This window comes from Alosa alosa, chromosome 7 (assembly GCF_017589495.1).
Source record: "Alosa alosa isolate M-15738 ecotype Scorff River chromosome 7, AALO_Geno_1.1, whole genome shotgun sequence".
NCBI classification, from domain to species: Eukaryota; Metazoa; Chordata; class Actinopteri; order Clupeiformes; family Clupeidae; genus Alosa; species Alosa alosa.
This window is the reverse complement of record NC_063195.1, coordinates 10,780,896-10,800,986: the sequence shown is the minus strand read 5'-3', so window position 1 is coordinate 10,800,986 and position 20,091 is coordinate 10,780,896. Positions and strand designations below refer to the sequence as shown.

General features: G+C 43.3%; 1 protein-coding gene across 5 annotated transcripts; it reads right to left on the bottom strand.

Annotated features, from left to right (window-relative positions):
* Nucleotides 1–57: 57 nt before the first annotated feature.
* LOC125297540 (prolow-density lipoprotein receptor-related protein 1-like) lies at nucleotides 58–15,205 on the bottom strand. Of its 5 annotated transcripts, none has more exons than XM_048247941.1 (18): nucleotides 15,140–15,205; nucleotides 14,154–14,291; nucleotides 13,544–13,651; nucleotides 12,533–12,655; nucleotides 11,526–11,660; nucleotides 10,971–11,108; nucleotides 10,471–10,749; nucleotides 9,604–9,741; nucleotides 8,954–9,076; nucleotides 8,325–8,447; nucleotides 7,475–7,597; nucleotides 5,718–5,840; nucleotides 5,289–5,411; nucleotides 4,524–4,646; nucleotides 4,226–4,348; nucleotides 3,913–4,032; nucleotides 3,253–3,393; nucleotides 58–1,160 (listed from the first exon to the last, which is right to left on the bottom strand). In XM_048247941.1, coding segments are annotated over exons 1-18 (2,223 nt in total). In that variant the 5' UTR covers nucleotides 15,180–15,205; the 3' UTR covers nucleotides 58–1,158. The 5 variants fall into 5 exon arrangements, with proteins under 5 accessions (XP_048103898.1, XP_048103899.1, XP_048103900.1 ...); XM_048247942.1 differs by having other exon boundaries at nucleotides 3,253–3,390; XM_048247943.1 differs by lacking the exon at nucleotides 58–1,160 and adding an exon at nucleotides 5,040–5,074 and having other exon boundaries at nucleotides 3,277–3,393.
* Nucleotides 15,206–20,091: the final 4,886 nt, after the last annotated feature.

Genomic DNA, 20,091 nt, shown 5'->3' with positions numbered 1-20,091 from the left:
ACATTGCCTTTTTTATGGTAAAATCACAAAATTGAAAGACGAATAAGAATTGGTGTGCATACATTTAGTGTTGAACTACAACTGTAGACTAAAAATATATGGTGGCAGAAGCCTTTTTCCTCCTCTTCCTCTCACATGGATCCTGTTCACAGTGACTACATACATACGCTTGTGTGGTGATTGCGCAAATTATTTGTTTTCATGCAATTCCCACATTACATTAGATAGGCCTACTGGGGCGATTGCTCTGTCGCCAGCTTAGCCACTTTTTAGAGTTTTAAACCTGTGTTGAGACGAACATGTCACGTTACTTCTTAAATTGCTGTGCCATCAGCGCATCTGGTTTAATCTGCTACAGCGTTTTACCTTCATCTCAATAGACCTCTGAAGTTCACCTACAAAAAACGTCTATCTTTGCCCATAGAAGGAGATCCGGTAACTTGTGTGATTTTTTTTTTTTTTTTTTTTTCTATGGGAAAATCACATGGGGATTTTTAATTATTGCCCCTGTTAAACTCTTGCGGAAATGCAGACATTTTGCTCTACACACTTGTGTTCTCTGCCTCCGAGTGGGTATTGTGATATTCGGTATGTTAAGACGGCTAACTTTGATTTTTGCTACCCCTAACTTGCCATAGGAAGTTAGCTTTAATTAGCACCCAGATCATCTTATATGAGCAAAGAAGGCAGCTTTGTTTCTTTTTTTTGTAGGCGAACCTACATGGTCTGTGATGTGAGGAATGCAAAAGACTAGGGCAGAGGGGAAGTCAGTCGGCATCAACTGAGAGCTAATTCTACTAACAAACTAAAGTTTGATGATTAAGCTAACTCATAAAAAAAAAAAAACTGAAGCACATCTCTCCTCAGAAGCTCTGGAGATCTGGACTAATGATGGGGACTACACTGGGCAAATGAAAATGCCTGTTTACATGGATGGCACTGTAATAATAAGGACAGTTCGGTCAGTGTTGCGTAGGCCCAGGAAGCACTACCAGTAAGTGTATTGCATTGTGAGATAGTTATTGCAGTTACGATGGCAGATATGTACGTCAAGTATCGCTAGAAATCTAGACTGCGGAGTCGCGTCCACTTGCAGGCTGGTGTTGCAACAGTTTCTGGACGTTTCCTCCAGAGAGCCTCTGGTCTTCCCCATAGCAGTTCTGAGGACAAGAAGAAATATGGCAGTTTAGTATATAAACTGAAGTATTAATAATGTATGATATGAAGAGTAATGTAGTTATAAAATATAATGATATGAACAGTCATGTAGTAAAATATGAGGATATAAAGAGTACAATATAATAATGTAAAGAGTAATGATTGAATGTAATGATATAAACACCAAATGCTGTAAATAGAATATAGTGTTGTAATGTGAAGTTACAAAGTATTTCTGTTGGTCTACATGCATCCTTGACCAGGTGAGTTGAAAGTTTTACTGAACTTTCCGATTAGTTTTACTGAAGTTCCTCAGAGGTTTGAGATTTGAATGAGAATTCCCGGTACACATGGAATGTAAGATCATGGAAAAGGTTACCCACATTAGAAAAGGAACAAAGCCTAATCCATAAGTCACAACCCAACTAACACCTTCAAAAGACAATCATGACCATTCAGTTATGGGCGTTCATTCTTAGCTTGTAGTTCTGAGGCGAAGAACCGCAGAGTTAGAAGAATACACATTTTACACTGCTCATGGGAGCACCATGAAACCCATGCCATGATATGCAGTTTTAACTGTTCCCACAAGTACCTACTACAGTCTCATGGGTACATGGAGCAGTCATAGAGAACACAGAGGAATGAAAAGCTATGGGGAAATCATAGCTTGGACGAAACAGAAAAAAGGCTCTTGGAAACTATGTGTGTGTATGTATGTATGTGTGTGTGTGTGTGTGTCTTTTGGGCCGTGTATGTTAAAAATTCCCCATACATGTGCGGTAGTACAGTAGTGGGGTCACCTAACACTTAGTGGTGAGCAGCTCCCATAAGTAGGCATCCATAGTAGATACTGATTTATTTATTTTTATTTTGTATATTTGTGTGGGCTTTTGCCTCTATAGACCCTTTCAAGAGAGTTCCATTATCAGCATCATAGTTGGCCCCACAAGACTTCCTTTTTAACATTCCATATGTTATCGTAATGCAGAGGAAGTAGATTGGGACCCAAATAGAACGTTCAAGCATTGTTTTTGTTTTTATTGTTGAAAGGGTCTATATCGACTAGATGGGACAGTTGAGAGTGACAGGAAGTGAGTGGGGACAGGAAGGAGTGGCGTTGGGAAATGAAGGTTGGTTGGACTTGAACTGCTCCCCCCCAGTGCTGCTTTGCATAATGATGGCACATAAGGATTGGTTGCTTCTCTCTCTCCCATTCATTCCTCTCATACATGCAATACAGTGTGTATGTCTCACGCCGGTAGTCGTGGGAACACAGTGCAGTGATAACAGCCTGTATGCTGCCGCCGCTGCCGCCTCCGCACCTCCTGTGGCCACTGGCCAGGTAATGACAGCCTCACCGCCGGCCCTCCTGCCCCGCCCCGCCCTGCCCCGCCCCCCCAATAAGGAAAGTCTGAGGCTGTCACGCGTATCTCTGGGGAAGCAACTCATTCCAATTGGCAGTTCCAAAAAGCTGTACACATTTCCAGCCTATCAGCGCGTTGCTTCAGGCACAGGGCACAAGAGAAGAGACGGAGTACTTTGATTGGCTGTTGAGTTCAAACGTCAGCACGGTTTGGTTTCCCCAGAATTGTAGGTTTTGATGTTTAAAGTAGTACGCTTGTGTGTGTGTGTGTGTGTGTGTGTGTGTGTGTGTGTGTGTGTTTGTGTGGTGTAGTGATTCAACTCAAAATGTTACTCGTGACTGTGGTGCTGTACTGTGTGACTTCTATATGGTGGTTGGCCATATCCTACGTAGACTCGGTTTACCCCTCTGGGGGTTTGAGTGTATCACAGGCTTTATATTTATCTGCACATACAGTATATCAGTCACACATCAGTGTGTCAGTAATTATGGTGTGTGTGTATGTGTGTGTCTCCCACTTTCTGCGTGGCAAGCACGTTTAGTGGCTTCAAAACAAACAAGCTGCTGCCTGGCTTAAGACAGGCTTTGTCTAGTTTAGTCGAGCCCCCTTTAAGTTTAAGAAATGGATCAAATGCATGGGTCTGAAGTACAGACTCAAACCTGTTAGGTGCAGATACAGCAGTTATGAGGGGGTGAGTTAGCTAGTTAGCGTTAGCGAGGCTACTCACAGCAGTTCTGCTGCTGGTCTTCGTCGCTGCCGTCGTTGCAATCGCGGTTCCCGTTACACACCAGGGCTGAGGGGATGCAGCTGCCGTCACCGCAGCGGAACTCTCCAGGCCTGCACGTCGTCACCACGTTACTGACTGCTGCTACGGTGGAGTCAATGGTACATTTAAAAAAAAAAGTAGTTGGCAAAGTTGAGAAACTGTTATTAAAAAAAAAAGTAATTGGCTTAGCTGACAAACTGTTATTCATAATCTTCCTTGTAACAATAGACAACAAAAAGTCAACCAACATTCTAGCATCATTTCAGATACTTTTCTCCACATAGGTTTTCAATGTGCTTTGTATGTGTGTGTGTGTGTGTGTGTGTGTGTGTGTGTGTGTGTGAGTGAGTGTGTGAGCGTGTGTGAGCGTGCGTGCGCGCGTGTGTGTGTGTGTGTGTGTCTTAGTCTGTATGTGTGTGTATGAGAGTGAAAGAGGCACTTGGAGTTTTCATGTACTTTCATGTAGTTTTCATGTGTGTTTTTGATGCATTTTGTTTTGATGGACTACCGACTCCCAAAGATGGTGGACCACAGGGATTGGTCTCTGTAAGCACGATGGTAGTCCACCACTGTGATTGTGTGTGTGTCTGTAGGCCTATGTGGGCGTACACGACCACTCACTGCAGTTCCTCTCGTCGCTCTTGTCCATGCAGTCGCTCTCTCCATCACACACCCAGGCCAATGGGATGCAGCGGCCACTAACCCCGCAACGGAACTCACTCGGCCTGCAGCTCGTGTGGGCTGGGGAGGTCAAAGGTCAAACCATAAACACACATACAGGTTATTACCAATACTGTTTTTGGAAGTTTAGAAAGTATTAATCCATATTTTATACAGTCCAGAATGAGAAAGAATAGAGGAGAGAGAGAGAGAGAGAGAAGGATAAATAAATGGATGGATGGAATAAATAGATGGATGGATGAATGCAACCCACAGCAGTTTGTCTCGTCGCTGCGGTTGGGGCACTCTGCTTTGCCATCACAGAGCCATTTGTTAGGGATGCAGAGGCCGTTTCCACAGGGGAAGTAGTCTGGAGCACAGGTCCTCTGGCTGGCGCCTGCTCCCCATACAATACACAGAGACAGTCCGTCAGACACACAACGGAACAAAACACACAACACACATATGGTGTTATACAAACAGACAGAACAGACTACACAATGTCCCACACCTAAGCCCAGAAATTAGTCACATCCGTTACATAACGTGTAATGTATTGGGTAGCTACTCACTGCAGTTGTTCTCGTCACTGCCGTCTGCGCAGTCGGTCTCTCCGTCACACACCCAGATGGACTGGATGCAGGCGCCATCAGAGCAGCGGAACTGAGTCGGCGAGCACGTGCTCTCTGTGGAAGCTGTCAAGGTTGTACAGGTCAAATGTCTTACTGTGTGAATTGTTGTTTTTATTTTGTTTATTTACTCCGTGTTTACTTATTGATTGGCTGTGCATACAAAGTCTTATTTTCAACCCATGTTAAAATGTTATTTTAGTATTATTTTAGTTGTTGTGACTATTATAAAGTATTATTTTCAAACCATGTGGTAAATGGAGGAGAGGAATGACAGAATGACAAAGAGTTGTTGATTCATTTACAATCATCTCGTCTCATTTACAAATGGAAATCATTTTTTGCCTTGGATTTTTATACTATACTTATTCATTTATTGTGTGTGTTATTAGATATATTGCACTGTGGTCCCCCAGGAAAACTAATTTCATTCCTCTGTTTGCCTGATAACATACTTACACCCGATACAGCAATACCAGCAAAAGCTGACTTGACTAGAAAAAGGAAAGGCAGACCAAATTATTATTTTTTTTTTTTTATCTTGTTTATATTTCTATAAATATTTATGTGTTTGCCTGATAACATACTTAAACAGTAACAGTAAAATCTGCCTTGACTAGAAAGAGAGAGTTTGAGGGGTCTTTCAATCAGGTCTTTGTTCATGGTCTGGTAAGGTATGTGCGTGCGTGCGTGCGTGTGTGTACATACTGCAGTTGGCCTCGTCGCTGCGGTCCAGACATTGATAGACCCCGTTACACACTCCTGAGGAGGGGACACAGGTGCCGTCACCACAACGGAACTCAGACGAGGAACAGGGGGCCTCTACGGTGGCTACGAAGGTCCAAAATAAAGATTTATCAGCCAGTTGAAATGTCTAACATGTAAGAACAAATGTTTTAACAACCATCTTCGCAACCAGGAGAACAGTACAACCAATGTGACTAACAAGTTGGTGTTGGTGAGTAGATGCTTGAAGCCTTATGAAACCATGGATGTAATGCCTTTACAGGTTGTCATGCAAAGTGCATGACTATTAGTCCATAACCTACAAAATTCGTACTACAAAATGTCCCAAGAGATGTCTGCAAATAGATATGTGTGTGTTCCCAGAGAGAGAAGTGAAGGAAGAATGCGTACAGCAGTTTCTCTCGTCACTCCTGTCCACACAGTGACTCACGCCATCACAGACTTCAGAGGAAGGAACGCAGCGACCGTCACCACAGCGGAACTCTGTCACAGAGCAGGTAGGTGCTACGGTGGCTGAGAAGGACCAAAGGAGATATGAATGAAAATGCAATGAAAATGATTTTAAACCTTTGCAAGGCAAGGCTAGCCTGGCGGGCCATCCTATATCATTGAAATGTATAGTCTGGAATCGAGCCATTCACCTCGCTTAATCCAAGGGGCGGGCAGAGAATTGTCTTTCAAACTGCCTAGGCATGCAATAGGCCAGCGCTACGACCATATCTGTATCCGGTCAGCAAAACGGCAAATACATCCTTCTTCGAAAGGAATGACTTAAGTGCATTGTGTTGCTCTACTTTCAAAGAAAAGCACAAGTCCAACTCCTCCAAAGTTGACGGCAAACGCCGTTTCAAACAACCGCTCTTCGTTCGCCATAGCCACCTTCCTTGTTGTTCACCGTCGCAGGACTGTCGTTATCCTGTTAAGCCCGCCTTAAGACTCTAACAAAATAGAGAGCTGTGATTGGATGACGTCCACGGCGTCAGCCAATAGAAATCCCTATGGTTTGATACTAGACGTACAGGCTGAGCAAATTAATTTGCCGCCGCTAGGGTGCGTCTAGATTTCTAGGCTAAGGCAAGGCCTTATCAGAACGTTTCGTACATACATGCAATTCAATGTGCTTTACATAAATCTTGAACAAGGGTAGACAACAGACAGTAAAGGACAGAGTGTGCATCATATATAAAATAAAAATGATAGACAAGATAAAGAAAAAAGATAAAAACATAGAATAGAAATGTCAAAAAACATTGTGTCAGTGGCCGTGATGGCTGTTTTTCGTCGCTCTTGTCCAAACACTGACTCTCTCCATCACAGACCTCATAGGAAGGAATGCACATGCCATCATCGCAGCGGAACTCAGAAGAGGAACAGGTTGGTTCTACGGTGTCTGAGGAGGGTCAACATGGAAACGATTTGGACTATGGTTGTCTGATAACCTCTGGATAACTGTGCCCAAATACAGTTCTAATCCAAGAAGTCTGAGGGAGTGTTTGTAAGAGTATATTTTATCATGTGATGTCAGTTAGATAAGTGTAGTAAAGGCTAATAAATGTCATAGAAACTACACTTTGTTATGATCAGCTTTTTTGTCACCGATGCAGAACTATGAAAGCCTTCAGTGCACTTGCCCCTGGACTAGTTACTAGTTACTAGAAGTTCATTCTTCTCTCGTCGCTCCCGTCCACACACTGACTCACTCCATCACAGACCCCACCAGCGGGGATACAGGAGCCGTCATCACACAGGAAGTCTGATACGGAGCCGGCTGGAGCTACGGTGGCTGAGAAGGTTCAAAAAGTCACACACAGGAAGTCTGATACAGAGCAGGCTGGAGCTACGGTGGCTGAGAAGGTTCAAAAAGTCACACACAGGAAGTCTGATACAGAGCAGGCTGGAGCTACGGTGGCTGAGAAGGCTGAAAGTGGCACAAAAAGAACCAATGTGGTGCAACAAGGAAAATAAAGGGGTTTGAGAATGTTTTATTGAGTTGAGAGTAGACTCATCACATTCCATACTCAGTATAGAGTTTGAGGATATGAAGATGTTCTGTTTTTCCTTTTGTGGCATCTGTAGTGGTAGACAGTAGGCAGTCAAAAGTGAGGGCAGGTAGAGTAAAGAGAGATGAAGAGACATGAAGTGCTTACAACAATTCCTCTCGTCACTGCTGTCCACACACTGACTCACTCCATCACAGACTCCAGAGGAAGAGATGCAACTGCCATCATCACAGCGGAAGTCTGTTGCCAAGCAGGTGGATTCTACGGTGGCTAAGAGGGTTAAAAAAGACAGAGATCAAAGAAGCAAAAAAAAGTCACAGCTTTAAGTCTGGATGAAAAAAGTTTGAAAATAAAAGCAAACAAGTACAGAAGTCAGGAAGGACACTAGGAGAAGGAGGTGGTGATAAAGGAAGGAAGTCAGGAAGGACTAGGAGAAGGAGGTGGTGATAAAGGAGGGAAGTCAGGAAGGAGACTAGGAGAAGGAGGTGGTGATAAAGGAAGGAAGACAGGAAGGAGACTAGGAGAAGGAGGTGGTGATAAAGGAAGTCAGGAAGGACTAGGAGAAGGAGGTGGTGATAAAGGAAGTCAGGGAGGACTAGGAGAAGGAGGTGGTGATAAAGGAGGGAAGTCAGGAAGGAGACTAGGAGAAGGAGGTGGTGATAAAGGAAGGAAGACAGGAAGGAGACTAGGAGAAGGAGGTGGTGATAAAGGAAGTCAGGAAGGACTAGGAGAAGGAGGTGGTGATAAAGGAAGTCAGGGAGGACTAGGAGGAGGAGGTGGTGATAAAGGAAGGAAGACAGGAAGGAGACTAGGAGAAGGAGGTGGTGATAAAGGAAGTCAGGAAGGAGACTAGGAGAAGGAGGTGGTGATAAAGGAAGTCAGGAAGGAGACTAGGGTCATAAAGGAGAAGGGGAGGAGATCATAGAAGCGGAGGAAGGGACAAGGAAAGGGTCATAATGGAAGGAAGGACAGCAGGAGGGAAATAAGTTGCGCCCACTGCAGTTTTCTTCGTCGCTCCTATCCGAGCACTCGGCGCGTCCATCGCAGACCCAGATAGAGGGGATACAGCGTCCGTCTCCACAACGGAAATAGTCTGGAGTGCAGGTTCTCTCAGTGACCGCTGACCAAATCACCACAGGACACAACATTTCAGCACATTTCAGCATTTTGTACCTCAACAAGTGTCTCTAGTGTCCACACTGAGAAGAAATCTGTTTAGTTTATAATATTCATGACTATTGTGATCTATGAAATGCAATGGTGTGCAAAGTGATACTGTTTATCTGAAGGGTAGAGCATTTTGATACTCAAAGCACCCAAAGCGCCCATTTGACTTCATTTGACCACATTTGTTACTAAAACTGAGCAGTTAATTTTCTGTTTTCTACTGATGCAAAGTTAACAATATAGGGTCCCCAGTCGTGGCGCAACTGGCTGGGGCACCTGCACCGTACGCCGGCGACCCGGGTTTGATTCCCGCCCCGTGGTCCTTTCCGGATCCCACCCCGACTCTCTCTCCCACTCACTTTCTGTCACTCTCCACTATCCCGTCGCATTAAAAGGCATAAAAGCCCCAAAAAATATATACTAAAAAAAAAACAATATGAAGGAGACCAGTCTACTCACTACAGTTGCTTTCGTCACTGCTGTCGCTGCAGTCGTACTGGCCGTCACAGATCCACGCTGAGGGAATGCAGGTGCCGTCGCCACAGCTGAAAGAGGCCGGGTGGCAGGTCATCTGTCTGGCAGCTGTGAGGGAAACACACAGCGCACTGGGGCCCTTATTGTGACCCTGTCACCTAGATGCTAACTCTACGCTAACTCTTAATTGTCACCAAACAGTTGAGTATTTTATAATCACTAAGTAGCAGAGTTACAGACAAAAAAAAATCATCTACATTGGAATGATGGGCAAAATCAATTTGCTAATTTAACACCATGTGAGAGCTTAAGTAGGCTACAAACATTGATGAATCTGCTCCATGTGCCCACATGAAACACAATATAACTATAGTTCATACACAAAAATTCACTCCAGAATCAAAAACATCAATATATTCATCCTAAAAAAAGGAAAATGTTTGAAAACATCAACATTGTTGAGCTAGATCTGTTTTTGTTTTTGTCTGAAAGTCAAAAGTTTCAAACAAAATTTACACTGTAGGTAGATGTTTGTACTATTGAAACTACATTAATACTGAATACTCACTGCACATTTGTGAGATGGATCTGTTTTATTTGTTTGTCTTAAAGCTAAATTCACACGGAATACTCACTGCAGTTTGCCTCATCACTTCTGTCGGGGCAGTCGTGCTGACCGTTACAGACTGCGGCAGACGGAACACACACTCCATCGCCACAGTGGAAAGTGTTCGGGGAGCATGTTGGCTCTTCAATGCCTCTCTCCATATATGCTTTACAGGTAGACATAAAGCAGTAGCGAAATCATTAATATAAAACCCCCGTTCATTTTCTAATCTTTATTTGGACAGGGCAGTGCAGATGAGAAAAGATATGACAATGAAATGAGTGGAAGAGAGATCGAGTTCAGGAAATGACCTCAGGTCGAACTCAAACCTGCATCTCTTTGGGCACTGAGCCTGTATGTCGGCGCCAACTAAAATAGAACTGAATTATAATCTACTGGTGGTGGTAAAAGGGTTCGACGATGGTATGAGGGGTTGTATTAAAAACAATGGAATCTCAAGTAATCGGACGTCTAAAGCGGAGTGCGCCGCACTAATCGGACGTCTAAAGCGGAGTGCGTTGCACTAATCGGACGTCTAAAGCCGCATTAATCGGACGTCTAAAGCGGAGTGCGTTGCACTAATCGGACGTCTAAAGCCGCATTAATCGGACGTCTAAAGCGGAGTGCGCCGCACTAATCGGACGTCTAAAGCCGCATTAATCGGACGTCTAAAGCGGAGTGCGTTGCACTAATCGGACGTCTAAAGCGGAGTGCGTTGCACTAATCGGACGTCTAAAGCGGAGTGCGTTGCACTAATCGGACGTCTAAAGCGGAGTACGTTGCACTAATCGGACGTCTAAAGCGGAGTGCGCCGCACTAATTGGACGTCTAAAGCGGAGTGCAGTGCACTAATGTCGGCGCCTACGTGCGGAGGTCTTGTGCGTTAGGCACTCACTGCAGTTTTCCTCGTCGCTGTGGTCTGAGCAGTCGACCTGTCCGTCACAGACTGCTGCGGTGAGCACGCACTCGCCAGTGCTGCCACAGGGCACAGAGCCAGGAGAGCAGGGGATGGCGGTAGTGGTCATCTCAGTGGTGGTTGCTGTAGTGGTCATCTCAGTGGTGGTTGCTGTAGTGGTCATCTCAATGGTGGTTGCTGTAGTGGTCATCTCAATGGTGGTTGCTGTAGTGTTCATCTCAGTGGTGGTTGCTGTAGTTGTCATCTCAGTGATGGCTTCTGTAGGAGTTGTCTCAGTGATGAGTGATGACTAAAAGATGTAAGGGACTTAAAACTCACTTAAAGGTGCTATGTACTGGACTACCAGCACTTAAAACGGGCATTGCAGTTCAAAATCAAAAGAAAGAGAGTGTGAAAGAGAGTGAGAGAGACAGAAAGAGAGAGAGCGAGAGAAAGAGAGAGAGACATAAAGGTAAAAAGTGAATTTGGAAGCTACATACCACAGTCGTTCTCGTCACTGTCGTCGGAACAGTCTCTGTGTCCGTCACAGACACCAGACACAGGCACACACTGACCCGAGGCGCAGCGGAACGAGGTCAAAGGGCATGTTCGCTCAGCATTGGTCCTCCCCACACTGGCTAAGAGGTGAAGACAGAGGTCAACATTAGGCCCACACAGGCTAAGAGATCCAAGATTAGGCCCACACAGGCTAAGTGATCGACGTTTGGCCCACACAGGCTAAGAGATCAACATTAGGCCCACACAGGCAAAGAGGTCGACATTAGGCCCACACTGGCTAAGAGGTCAAGACAGAGGTCAACATTAGACCCACACAGGCTAAGGGCTAAGAGATCAACATTAGGCCCACACAGGCGAAGAGATCAACATTAGGCCCACACAGGCGAAGAGATCAACATTAGGCCCACACAGGCTAAGAGATCAACATTAGGCCCACACAGACATTAGACCCACACAGGCTAAGAGGTAAGAAGATAGAAAGAAAGAAAGAAAGCGAGTGAAGAGAGTAACGAGAGAGGAAAATAGGCGCTACTCACTGCAGTTGCTCTCGTCGCTCCCGTCCACACACTCACTGTGTCCGTTACAGAATCCCGAGGAGGGGATGCAGCGGCCGTCAGCACAGCGGAATGAGGTCAAAGGGCACGGCCTCTCCACGCCCACCCCCATATGATCTGATGGAGACAACAGAGGTCAAAGGGCACGGCCTCTCGATGCCCACCCCCATATGATCTGATGGGGACAACAGAGGTCAAGGGGCACGGCCTCTCCACACAGTTATCATATTAGTTCATCCACCCCCATATGATCAATTAGATATTAGAGTGTTTGCATGTATAGTGTATGTGTGCATGTGTGTTTGAGTTTAAAGTGTATGTCTGCATATGTGTGTTTGAGTTCAAAGTGTATGTCTGCATATGTGTGATGCATGGAAAATCCAGGCGGTGGTAGCATAGTGGTTAAGGACCATGCAGTTGCCTAAAAAGTTGTGGGTTCAATATCCGGCATCGTTGTGCCCTTGAGCAAATTGCACCAGGGACAGTGGCCCTTATAATATAACTGACATATACGTCGCTTTGGGGGGGGGAAAGTGTCTGCTAAAGTAATAAATGTGTGAATATATGTGTTTGCATGTGTATGTGTGCACATGTGCGTTTGCGTGTAATGGATATGTGTGTTTGCGTGTAATGGATATGTGTGTTTTATGCCAGAAGTATTGTGTGGGCAAACGTAATGGATATGTATGTTTGGCGGATATGTATTGTTTATGCAAAGCATTGTGTGCGTATAAAGTGTGTGTTAGCGCAGTTAAGTATTGCAGCGCTTATGCCGCAATGGATATGTGTGTTAGCGTGTTAAGTATTGTGTGCGTTTGCGCGTAATGGATATGTGTGTTTGCGCGTTAAGTATTGTGTGCATTTGCGCGTAATGGATACATGTGTTTGCGTGTAATGGATATGCGTGTTAAGTATTGTGTGCGTTTGTGCGTAAAGTATATGTGTGCACATACAGTACAGTAAATGTGTGTGTGCGTTTAAACTCTCACAGCAGTTTCTCTCGTCGCTCTTGTCCATGCAGTCCACATCTCCGTCACATATCCAGGAGTGGGGGATGCAGCGCACGATGTCGCAGTGGAAGAAACTTCCACTACATGTCCGGGCAACGTTACCTAAGAAGACAGGAGGAGTTGGTACAGTAAGGTCGAAAGTAAGTAAAGTGAAGTGAATAAGATTTAGCCAACACTTTTGTCCAAATCATACTCGAAACACGTTTTTCAGGTGGCGACAGTAATACTCTCCCCCCGTATTGTGTTTGATGTCAATATTGACAATATTGTAGCGTTCATGAAGGATGCAGACACCAAGCAGTCTTTGTGTCAAGTTTATTGGCACAAATACCTTCGGAATACAACAAGAGAAATTATATTAACCAATCTAGCATGCTCACAACGCAGACACAGACTCAGCTGATGAGAAACACATAGCAACACATTGCAACATGGAAACATTCAGTGATTCATCCAACACTCTGTTTCCTTCTCCACCGACTAGCCACATGCATGAATATGAGCGTGTGATGGTGTTGGTGTGTGGTAGTGCATGTCTGAGTGTGTGGTAGTGCATGTCTGAGTGTGTGGTAGTGAATGTCTGAGTGTGTTGTAGTGTATGTTGGAGTGTGTGGTAGTGCATGTCTGAGTGTGTGGTAGTGTATGTCTGAGTGTGTAGTAGTGTATGTTGGAGTGTGTGGTAGTGCATGTCTGAGTGTGTGGTAGTGTATGTTGGAGTGTGTGGTAGTGCATGTCTGAGTGTGTTGTAGTGTATGTCGGAGTGTGTGGTAGTGCATGTCTGAGTGTGTGGTAGTGTATGTTGGAGTGTGTGGTAGTGCATGTCTGAGTGTGTGGTAGTGTACAGTATGTCGGAGTGTGTGGTAGTGTATGTCGGAGTGGGGGGGGGGGGGGGTGGACAATAAAGCGACAGGAAGAGTGAGAGAAAGAGAGAGAGAGTAGCAGACAGACAGACAGACAGACAGACAGACAGACAGACAGACAGAGACTCACTGCAGTTGGCCTCGTCCCTCTTGTCAGAACAGTCGACTAATCCGTCACAGACCCAGGAGGAGGGAACACAACGTCCACCTCCACAGCTAAACTCCTCTCTCTTACAACCTGACACACACACACACAGACAGACAGACAGAGAGACAGACAGAAAAATAGACAGAAACACAGCCAGACAGACAGACAGACATGCAGACACACAGAGGCACACACACACACACACACAGGATTGACAGAAACACAGATAGACAGACAGACAGACAGAACGACAGACAGACAGTGGGAGGGGGACAGTTTGACCAGGACACTAACGTCAATGTTTATATTGGTATAATTAATGAACTAACTAAAACATTTTTTATTGATCCAGAGCAGGGAATTAATAAATATGTAAATTCTTTTTTTAAAAAATAATTTCATGTAGTGTAAATATATGTGTGCAGGAAGAGAGAAACAGGTGTAGAGGAATATAGCACTCTTAAAGAGACAGAGACGCTAATTCAGTGGAACGCTCATTGCAGCTTCTTAAAGAGACAGAGACGCTAATTCAGTGGAATGCTCACTGCAGTTTCTTAAAGAGACAGAGACACAAATTCAGTGGAACACTCACTGCAGTTTCTTTCGTCGCTCATGTCGGCACACTCCACCAGTCCGTTGCAGACATCTGACGAGTCGATGCACCTCCCGTCTCCGCATCGGAACGTGTTTGGGGAACAGGTGGGGGCAGCTTGCACAACCTGTACACTGGCTGGGGGTCAAAAAGATCAAAAAGTTTTACCAATAGTCCATTTAATTGTTGCATGTCACATTTTAATGGAGGCAGGTGGTATAAAATATTTTAACATTTCCGTATACGGATGAAACTTAATTCTATATTAAACATTTATTTTCAGTGAAGTTCCTCATTGAAGTTATCTTTTAGTCTAGACTAAAGGCTTAATCTATGTACAGACAACTGGCAAATAGGATTTTGTAAAAAAGGACACTTCTATTCCGATTAGAAACGGAATAACGGCTCAAACCTCAATCAGAATGAAAGTTCCTGATCGATCAGAATTTTAATTGGAATGAAAAAGGTGGTGTAGTCCGCTCCTATTCCAAATGAACACCCATGTATACGATCATTTGGATTGACTGCTGTATCTTTTCAAGGAAAAGTAGGCAACAACGGCTATTCCGATCAAAATATTCTATAGTGCTTGAGAGCACCTGATCGGAATAGAACGTACCCCATGTAAACAGATGGCACAAACTTTGTTTGTTTTGAATGACAAAAATACTCTCCATGTAAACATGGCTAATGACAAATTTGCTAGCTTTTCTTTTCTAGCTAGTTTTTTTAAGTCACCTGTAAAAACATAACGTGTTTGTTCTTTGTGTGTGTGTGTGTGTGTGTGTGTGTGTGTGTGTGTGTGTGTGTGTGTGTGTTTATATCACGTCGATAATGTTGTATTTTAGATGATATGCTTTGCGTTGTGTACCTGCCATCTTGCCCAGCTCTCTCTCATAAAAAAGATTCTCAGTCTCAATGTAACTTACTGGTAAAATAAAGGAAAAATAAATGTATAAAAATAAATAACTCCATAAAGGTCTTACCTGAAAACGCAAAAAGAAAGAAACACTCGTAGCCCTTCATTCTGGATGTAGGGTCCACATGGGTGTCCTGACTGCCCTCCTCATACAGCTGGGATTCCCACACTGTCCGTCCCTAACAGTGTAGAGGAGAGGAGAGGAGAGGAGAGGTCTGTCTGTATCACAACACACAGTGTGTGTTTGCCTTCTCATTCTGCTTGTGGTTTGCAGTTCTATTTTCACCCTCACTAAAGTGACACTCTCACCGGTGTCACAAATCATAATCAGGGAGACGGGATGGAGGGCTGAGAGAGAGAGAGAGAGAGAGAGACTAAGAGAGAGAGAGAGAGGCTGTGTGTGTGAGTGAGTGACAGAGAGAGAAGGGAGAGAATGAAAGAGGGAGAAAGAGAAAGAGTGAGAAGATTATGTGGAGAGAGAGAGAGAGAGAGAGAGAGAGAGAGAAGGGAAGAGAGAGAGAGAGAGAGAGAGAAGGGAGAGAATGAAAGAGGGAGAAAGAGAAAGCGTGAGAAGATTATGTGAGTGAGAGAGAGAGAGAGAGAGAGAGAGAGAGAGAAGGGGAAGAGAGAGAGAGAGAGAGAGAGAGAGAAAGGAGAGAAATGAAAGAGGGAGAAAGAGAAAGCGTGAGAAGATTATGTGAGTGAGAGAGAGAGAGAGAGAGAGAGAGAGAGAGAAGGGAAGAGAGAGAGAGAGAGAGAGAGAGAGAGAGAGAGAGAGAGAGAGAGAGAGAGAGAGAGAGAATAAAGGAGAAGACAGAGGGATGAGCAACATAGAGGGTAATTATGGCTTCCCAGAATTTAAACCAGAATGATGTGACACAACAGCAGCTCTGCCTTGTAATGCTGCCTCTATTGTCTCTTGTTTTAATGTGACACACACACACACACACACACACAGTTGTGCAAACACAAACACATACGCTTGCATGCGTACACACACATGCACACATAAATTGACAAGTTTTTTTTTTTTTAACAATCAAACCACGAACCACGAAGACATGGTTGAAAACACTTTATCTGATGCTCATTTGAATTACATTTGCTGCCAGGGCTAGTCTAGCAACTCTCTGTTGGCTTGTGAGCTCGAAAAATTAAACTTCTATCAGGCCAATCAAATCGTGTATAGAGACGTTAGGTGGTCTTAACATAATGATTGATGGCAGAGTTGGAACGTTTTGGCTTGAATTCCCTGCTACTTGAAAACAAAGAAGATGGATGTTGCTGTTGGCGAACAGTGTGACACGAGTTAAGCTTGTTTTAAGTTGGCAAAAGTTTGGCTCCGCTGGTGGGAACTAGCTCCGCTGGTGGGAAAATGCATACTCATAGCGCTGTCCTATTGCGTGCAGAAAGAATTTGAAAAACAACCGATTATCCTGCCCCTCGGACTGAGCACTGCGAACGGTGAGTGCCCAGACCCTACATTTTAATGTGGGTCTGGCTCGTCAGGCTAGGTCTGATCCGATACTGGTGTTAAATCAATACTCTTAAATCGGTACCGGTGCCTGAACCAGTACTACAGTAAAATGATGGTCCACAACATTGAATTTCTTTTAATGATTATATTTTTAGCCATTCTTTGTTTTGACAATACAAATGTAAGGCGGAATGGCTCTGTGTAACGCTTTGCACTTCTGTGTTCTATTTGCAGAATTCACATGAAAAAATATAAAAATAGGCTAAAAAATCCATTATCCATTCTTTAGGACGGCACATTAAATGGGTTATTGATGCTTATTTTGATTTTCAATTGAGCACAATTATGGTTTTCTGTTCAGAAATTTTCCAATTTTCCTTTTTTGCGCTTGTGGTTGGACTGAACCACGAGGTAGATGGGCCAGACTATATGGTGGACAAGAGCGCCGCCTGAAGTTGTTCGTGATTTTGACTCATTGCTTTAGAGATTAATAAATAAAACTTCGCCGATTTTTGGGAAATGGGAAGTTTGTTGACAGGGGCCAGTTAAATATTTTTATTAGACTATTTTTGCCCTACATGCTCCTATAGCGCAAAAGAAAGGGCCTGTTAGGCTGTTTCATTAGCCCATAGAGAACCTATATTGTGATGTTACATTACATTACATTACATTTGGCTGACGCATTTTTAGCCAAAGCGACTTACAACATGGTAAACAGTTTAAGTTTTAAAGCAATTCTCAACAATTTTAGGACAATTTAAAAAATGGTAGAGTACAGTAAGAATAAGTGCATCAGTGAGTGCTGTTTTTAACAGTTACGTGTTGAGAGGTGTGAGATAAAAAATAAAGCACTTTAATTGAAATGATTTAGCTCGTGTGTGATTTATCGCGGGCACAGGTCGGGTAACGGGCCAAATATTAACGAGTTGGGCTGGTGCCACTGCCAGGGCCATGACTCCAAAAGGTGGGCAGGGGTGGCCCCGGTCACCACAACATAGATTCAGGCCACCCCTTTCTGGGGTGCATTTCCCAAAACCATAGTTGCTAACCTGTTAGCAACTTAGTTGGTTGGCAATGGGAAATTGCATTGCAACCAACAAAGGTAAAACTATGGTTTTGGGAAACGCGCCCCTGTACAGTAAGGCCATCCTGAGTAATTGAAATTGAAGCAAATGTCTACATGTTATCCAACTTTGGGCTGAAATTCAAATATATTCTGAGCAGCCCAAAATAATAAACTTGCTTTCCAAATCAAAGAATCAAAAGTTGGTCATGACATACACAGATCAACTGTGCTTTTGAATAGATATTTCAACCAGCATGCTTCAGGTGACATGGATGTAGACACAAAGTATTTTTCCTTAATATAAAGGCTGACATAAGATATATGCATGATCATGATCACATCACATGTTCCCAGATATGGGTAGCCTAACCCTAGACTGTACTGGAACATGTTTTGCCTAACATCTGAAGAGCTCTTTTCCAAAATGCTATAAATCCATTTTTGTAAACATTAATTAGTCATATGATTTAATTGTGCTTTTCAGGTAATACCAAATAAAAGTGCAGTTGTGTTGTTTTGTAAATAATAATTACCCAATTACAGTTCTGAAAACAAAATAATATAAAACTAGATGTACCGCATAGCGGTACAAAATATGACCGCCGCTCAGTCCTGTACATCCATTCCGCGAAAATAAATCACACTTCAAATTTGTCTCCATATTTTACTCCATCCCCCACTCTTGAAACTTTTGTGTATGCTTGTTTGGCATGCCTGAGTGTGTGTGTGCGGCTGCACAGATAGTAGCCTACTGGTGCTGAAAAGGTGAATAGATTGTAGAATAGCCAAAGAAGATGTAGCATTGTTATAAAACCTTTAAAATCTCTAAACAATCACAAGTAGGGCAGTTCATCACAGTTCATCCATTGCAACTGGATTGATGAAAGGTCACTTACACCTGTAGGCTACATTGTATTTGGGAAAAGCAAAAGGTATCAGCATAATGTTATTTATTTATTTATTTTTTATGTATTTATAAACAAAAACATCTCTGTCAGTTCCATGCCGTTTTCAACAGCTATCAAAAACAAAGGTCATTTTTGGATGGATGGATGGATTTTTTGTGAATGTTTCTTCTTCTACATAAGATTTTAGTCATCTTTAGTTCATGTAATACTTTATTGTCAATGCACAAATTAAGTAACAGTAGTCTGAAACGTTATTGTTAATGCACAAATTAAGTAACAGTAGTCTGAAACGAAATGCTGTTTTACATCTAACCAGTGGTGCAAATAACTGACATGTCCAAATGGGCCTTGATGAAATGCGTCGCTAGACTGTTCATACACATTTTAACGGGCCAAAGTTGAAGAGCTTTTGTCCGTTATTGTTCGTGCAAATATAGGCTGATTCATGTTCCCTTGCATTGTGTAACTGAGGTCCATGGCTAGTCTGGCTTTCATCAGACCAAGCTCAATCTTTTAAGAAATCAAAAAATAAATAGCGGGCAGATCAGGCTGGGTTCACCCAGCCTAGTCCATAGGCACCCGATATTGTTTAATTTTCAGATTGAGATATACACGCTCTGGCTATTCTAAATGCAAAAATGCATTAGGGAGTTATGACAAAACTGTAACTATCAAACTAGATCCTAATAGAAAGCTGTTAGCTTCCCTAAGCTACAGGTAGGATTATAAGATAGGCCTATTTACAACATAAATTGTCAATAGGCTATGCTGGCGACACAAATAAAATCTCCTTTGGAAACCAATGGCTTACGACTTACAGTATCAAGCGGACTTAAACTGCCATATCGTGGCGAAAAGTTGTAATAACATTCACGCAGCTCCATGAGTCAAGGAAAGCGCGAATGAAGTAGCAACTTCTAAATGGGACCCACTACACAGTAGCTTAAGGTGTGTTGCTAAAAGCAGCCATAATGAAATGAAGGTGTCATTGTTTGGATACTTCACACACACGTGCTTTTTAATTTCACAGACTACAACTACCAAGCTGTAATCAAAGCACATCGATTCCCCTCTCACACCCTGCACGCACTTAAAACAAAATAAACAGGCGTCTCAGTCTCACGCATGTATAGGCAAAACTGTATCAGACCGGTGTAACGTTGGTAAATCTTCCATTGCACAGAATGATTTTGTAGCACGTGCAATAAATGACAGTCGAAAGATACAAACAGTGCTGCTATCAATTTGCTTGGTATAACCGCATTTATAGTTTTCTACAAATGCAATCAATCAAATGGGCCTCCATCACTCAACCAACGCTAACGGTAACATTACCTAGGTCCTTATTGATATTACAAGATTAACGTACCTGCAGTAAAAACCAAGCATGTCCGATAAACATCCTCAGATTTATTTCGGCTTCAAGAAGAAATGGGAATTAAACTTCATGTGAACATCGTCCTGTCCTTATTAGATAGATGTTCGCTGCGGTAAATTACAGTCCTTGTAGTGTCCATTGTTTTTCCCCAACCCACTTTTAACTTCCAACAAAATTACGTCTCACTGCA

Bases quoted from the DNA above. Each gene is read 5' to 3' on its own strand.
- LOC125297540 (XM_048247940.1), bottom strand. From the start codon at position 15,179: ATGAAGGGCTACGAGTGTTTCTTTCTTTTTGCGTTTTCAG. The intron at 9,077-9,603 runs GTGAGTATTCCG...TTTCCCTCACAG, and splicing joins AAGTGATGAGGCAAACTGCA to CTGCCAGACAGATGACCTGC. The intron at 4,647-5,039 runs GTAAGTATGTTA...CAACCTTGACAG, and splicing joins CTGGTATTGCTGTATCGGGT to CTTCCACAGAGAGCACGTGC.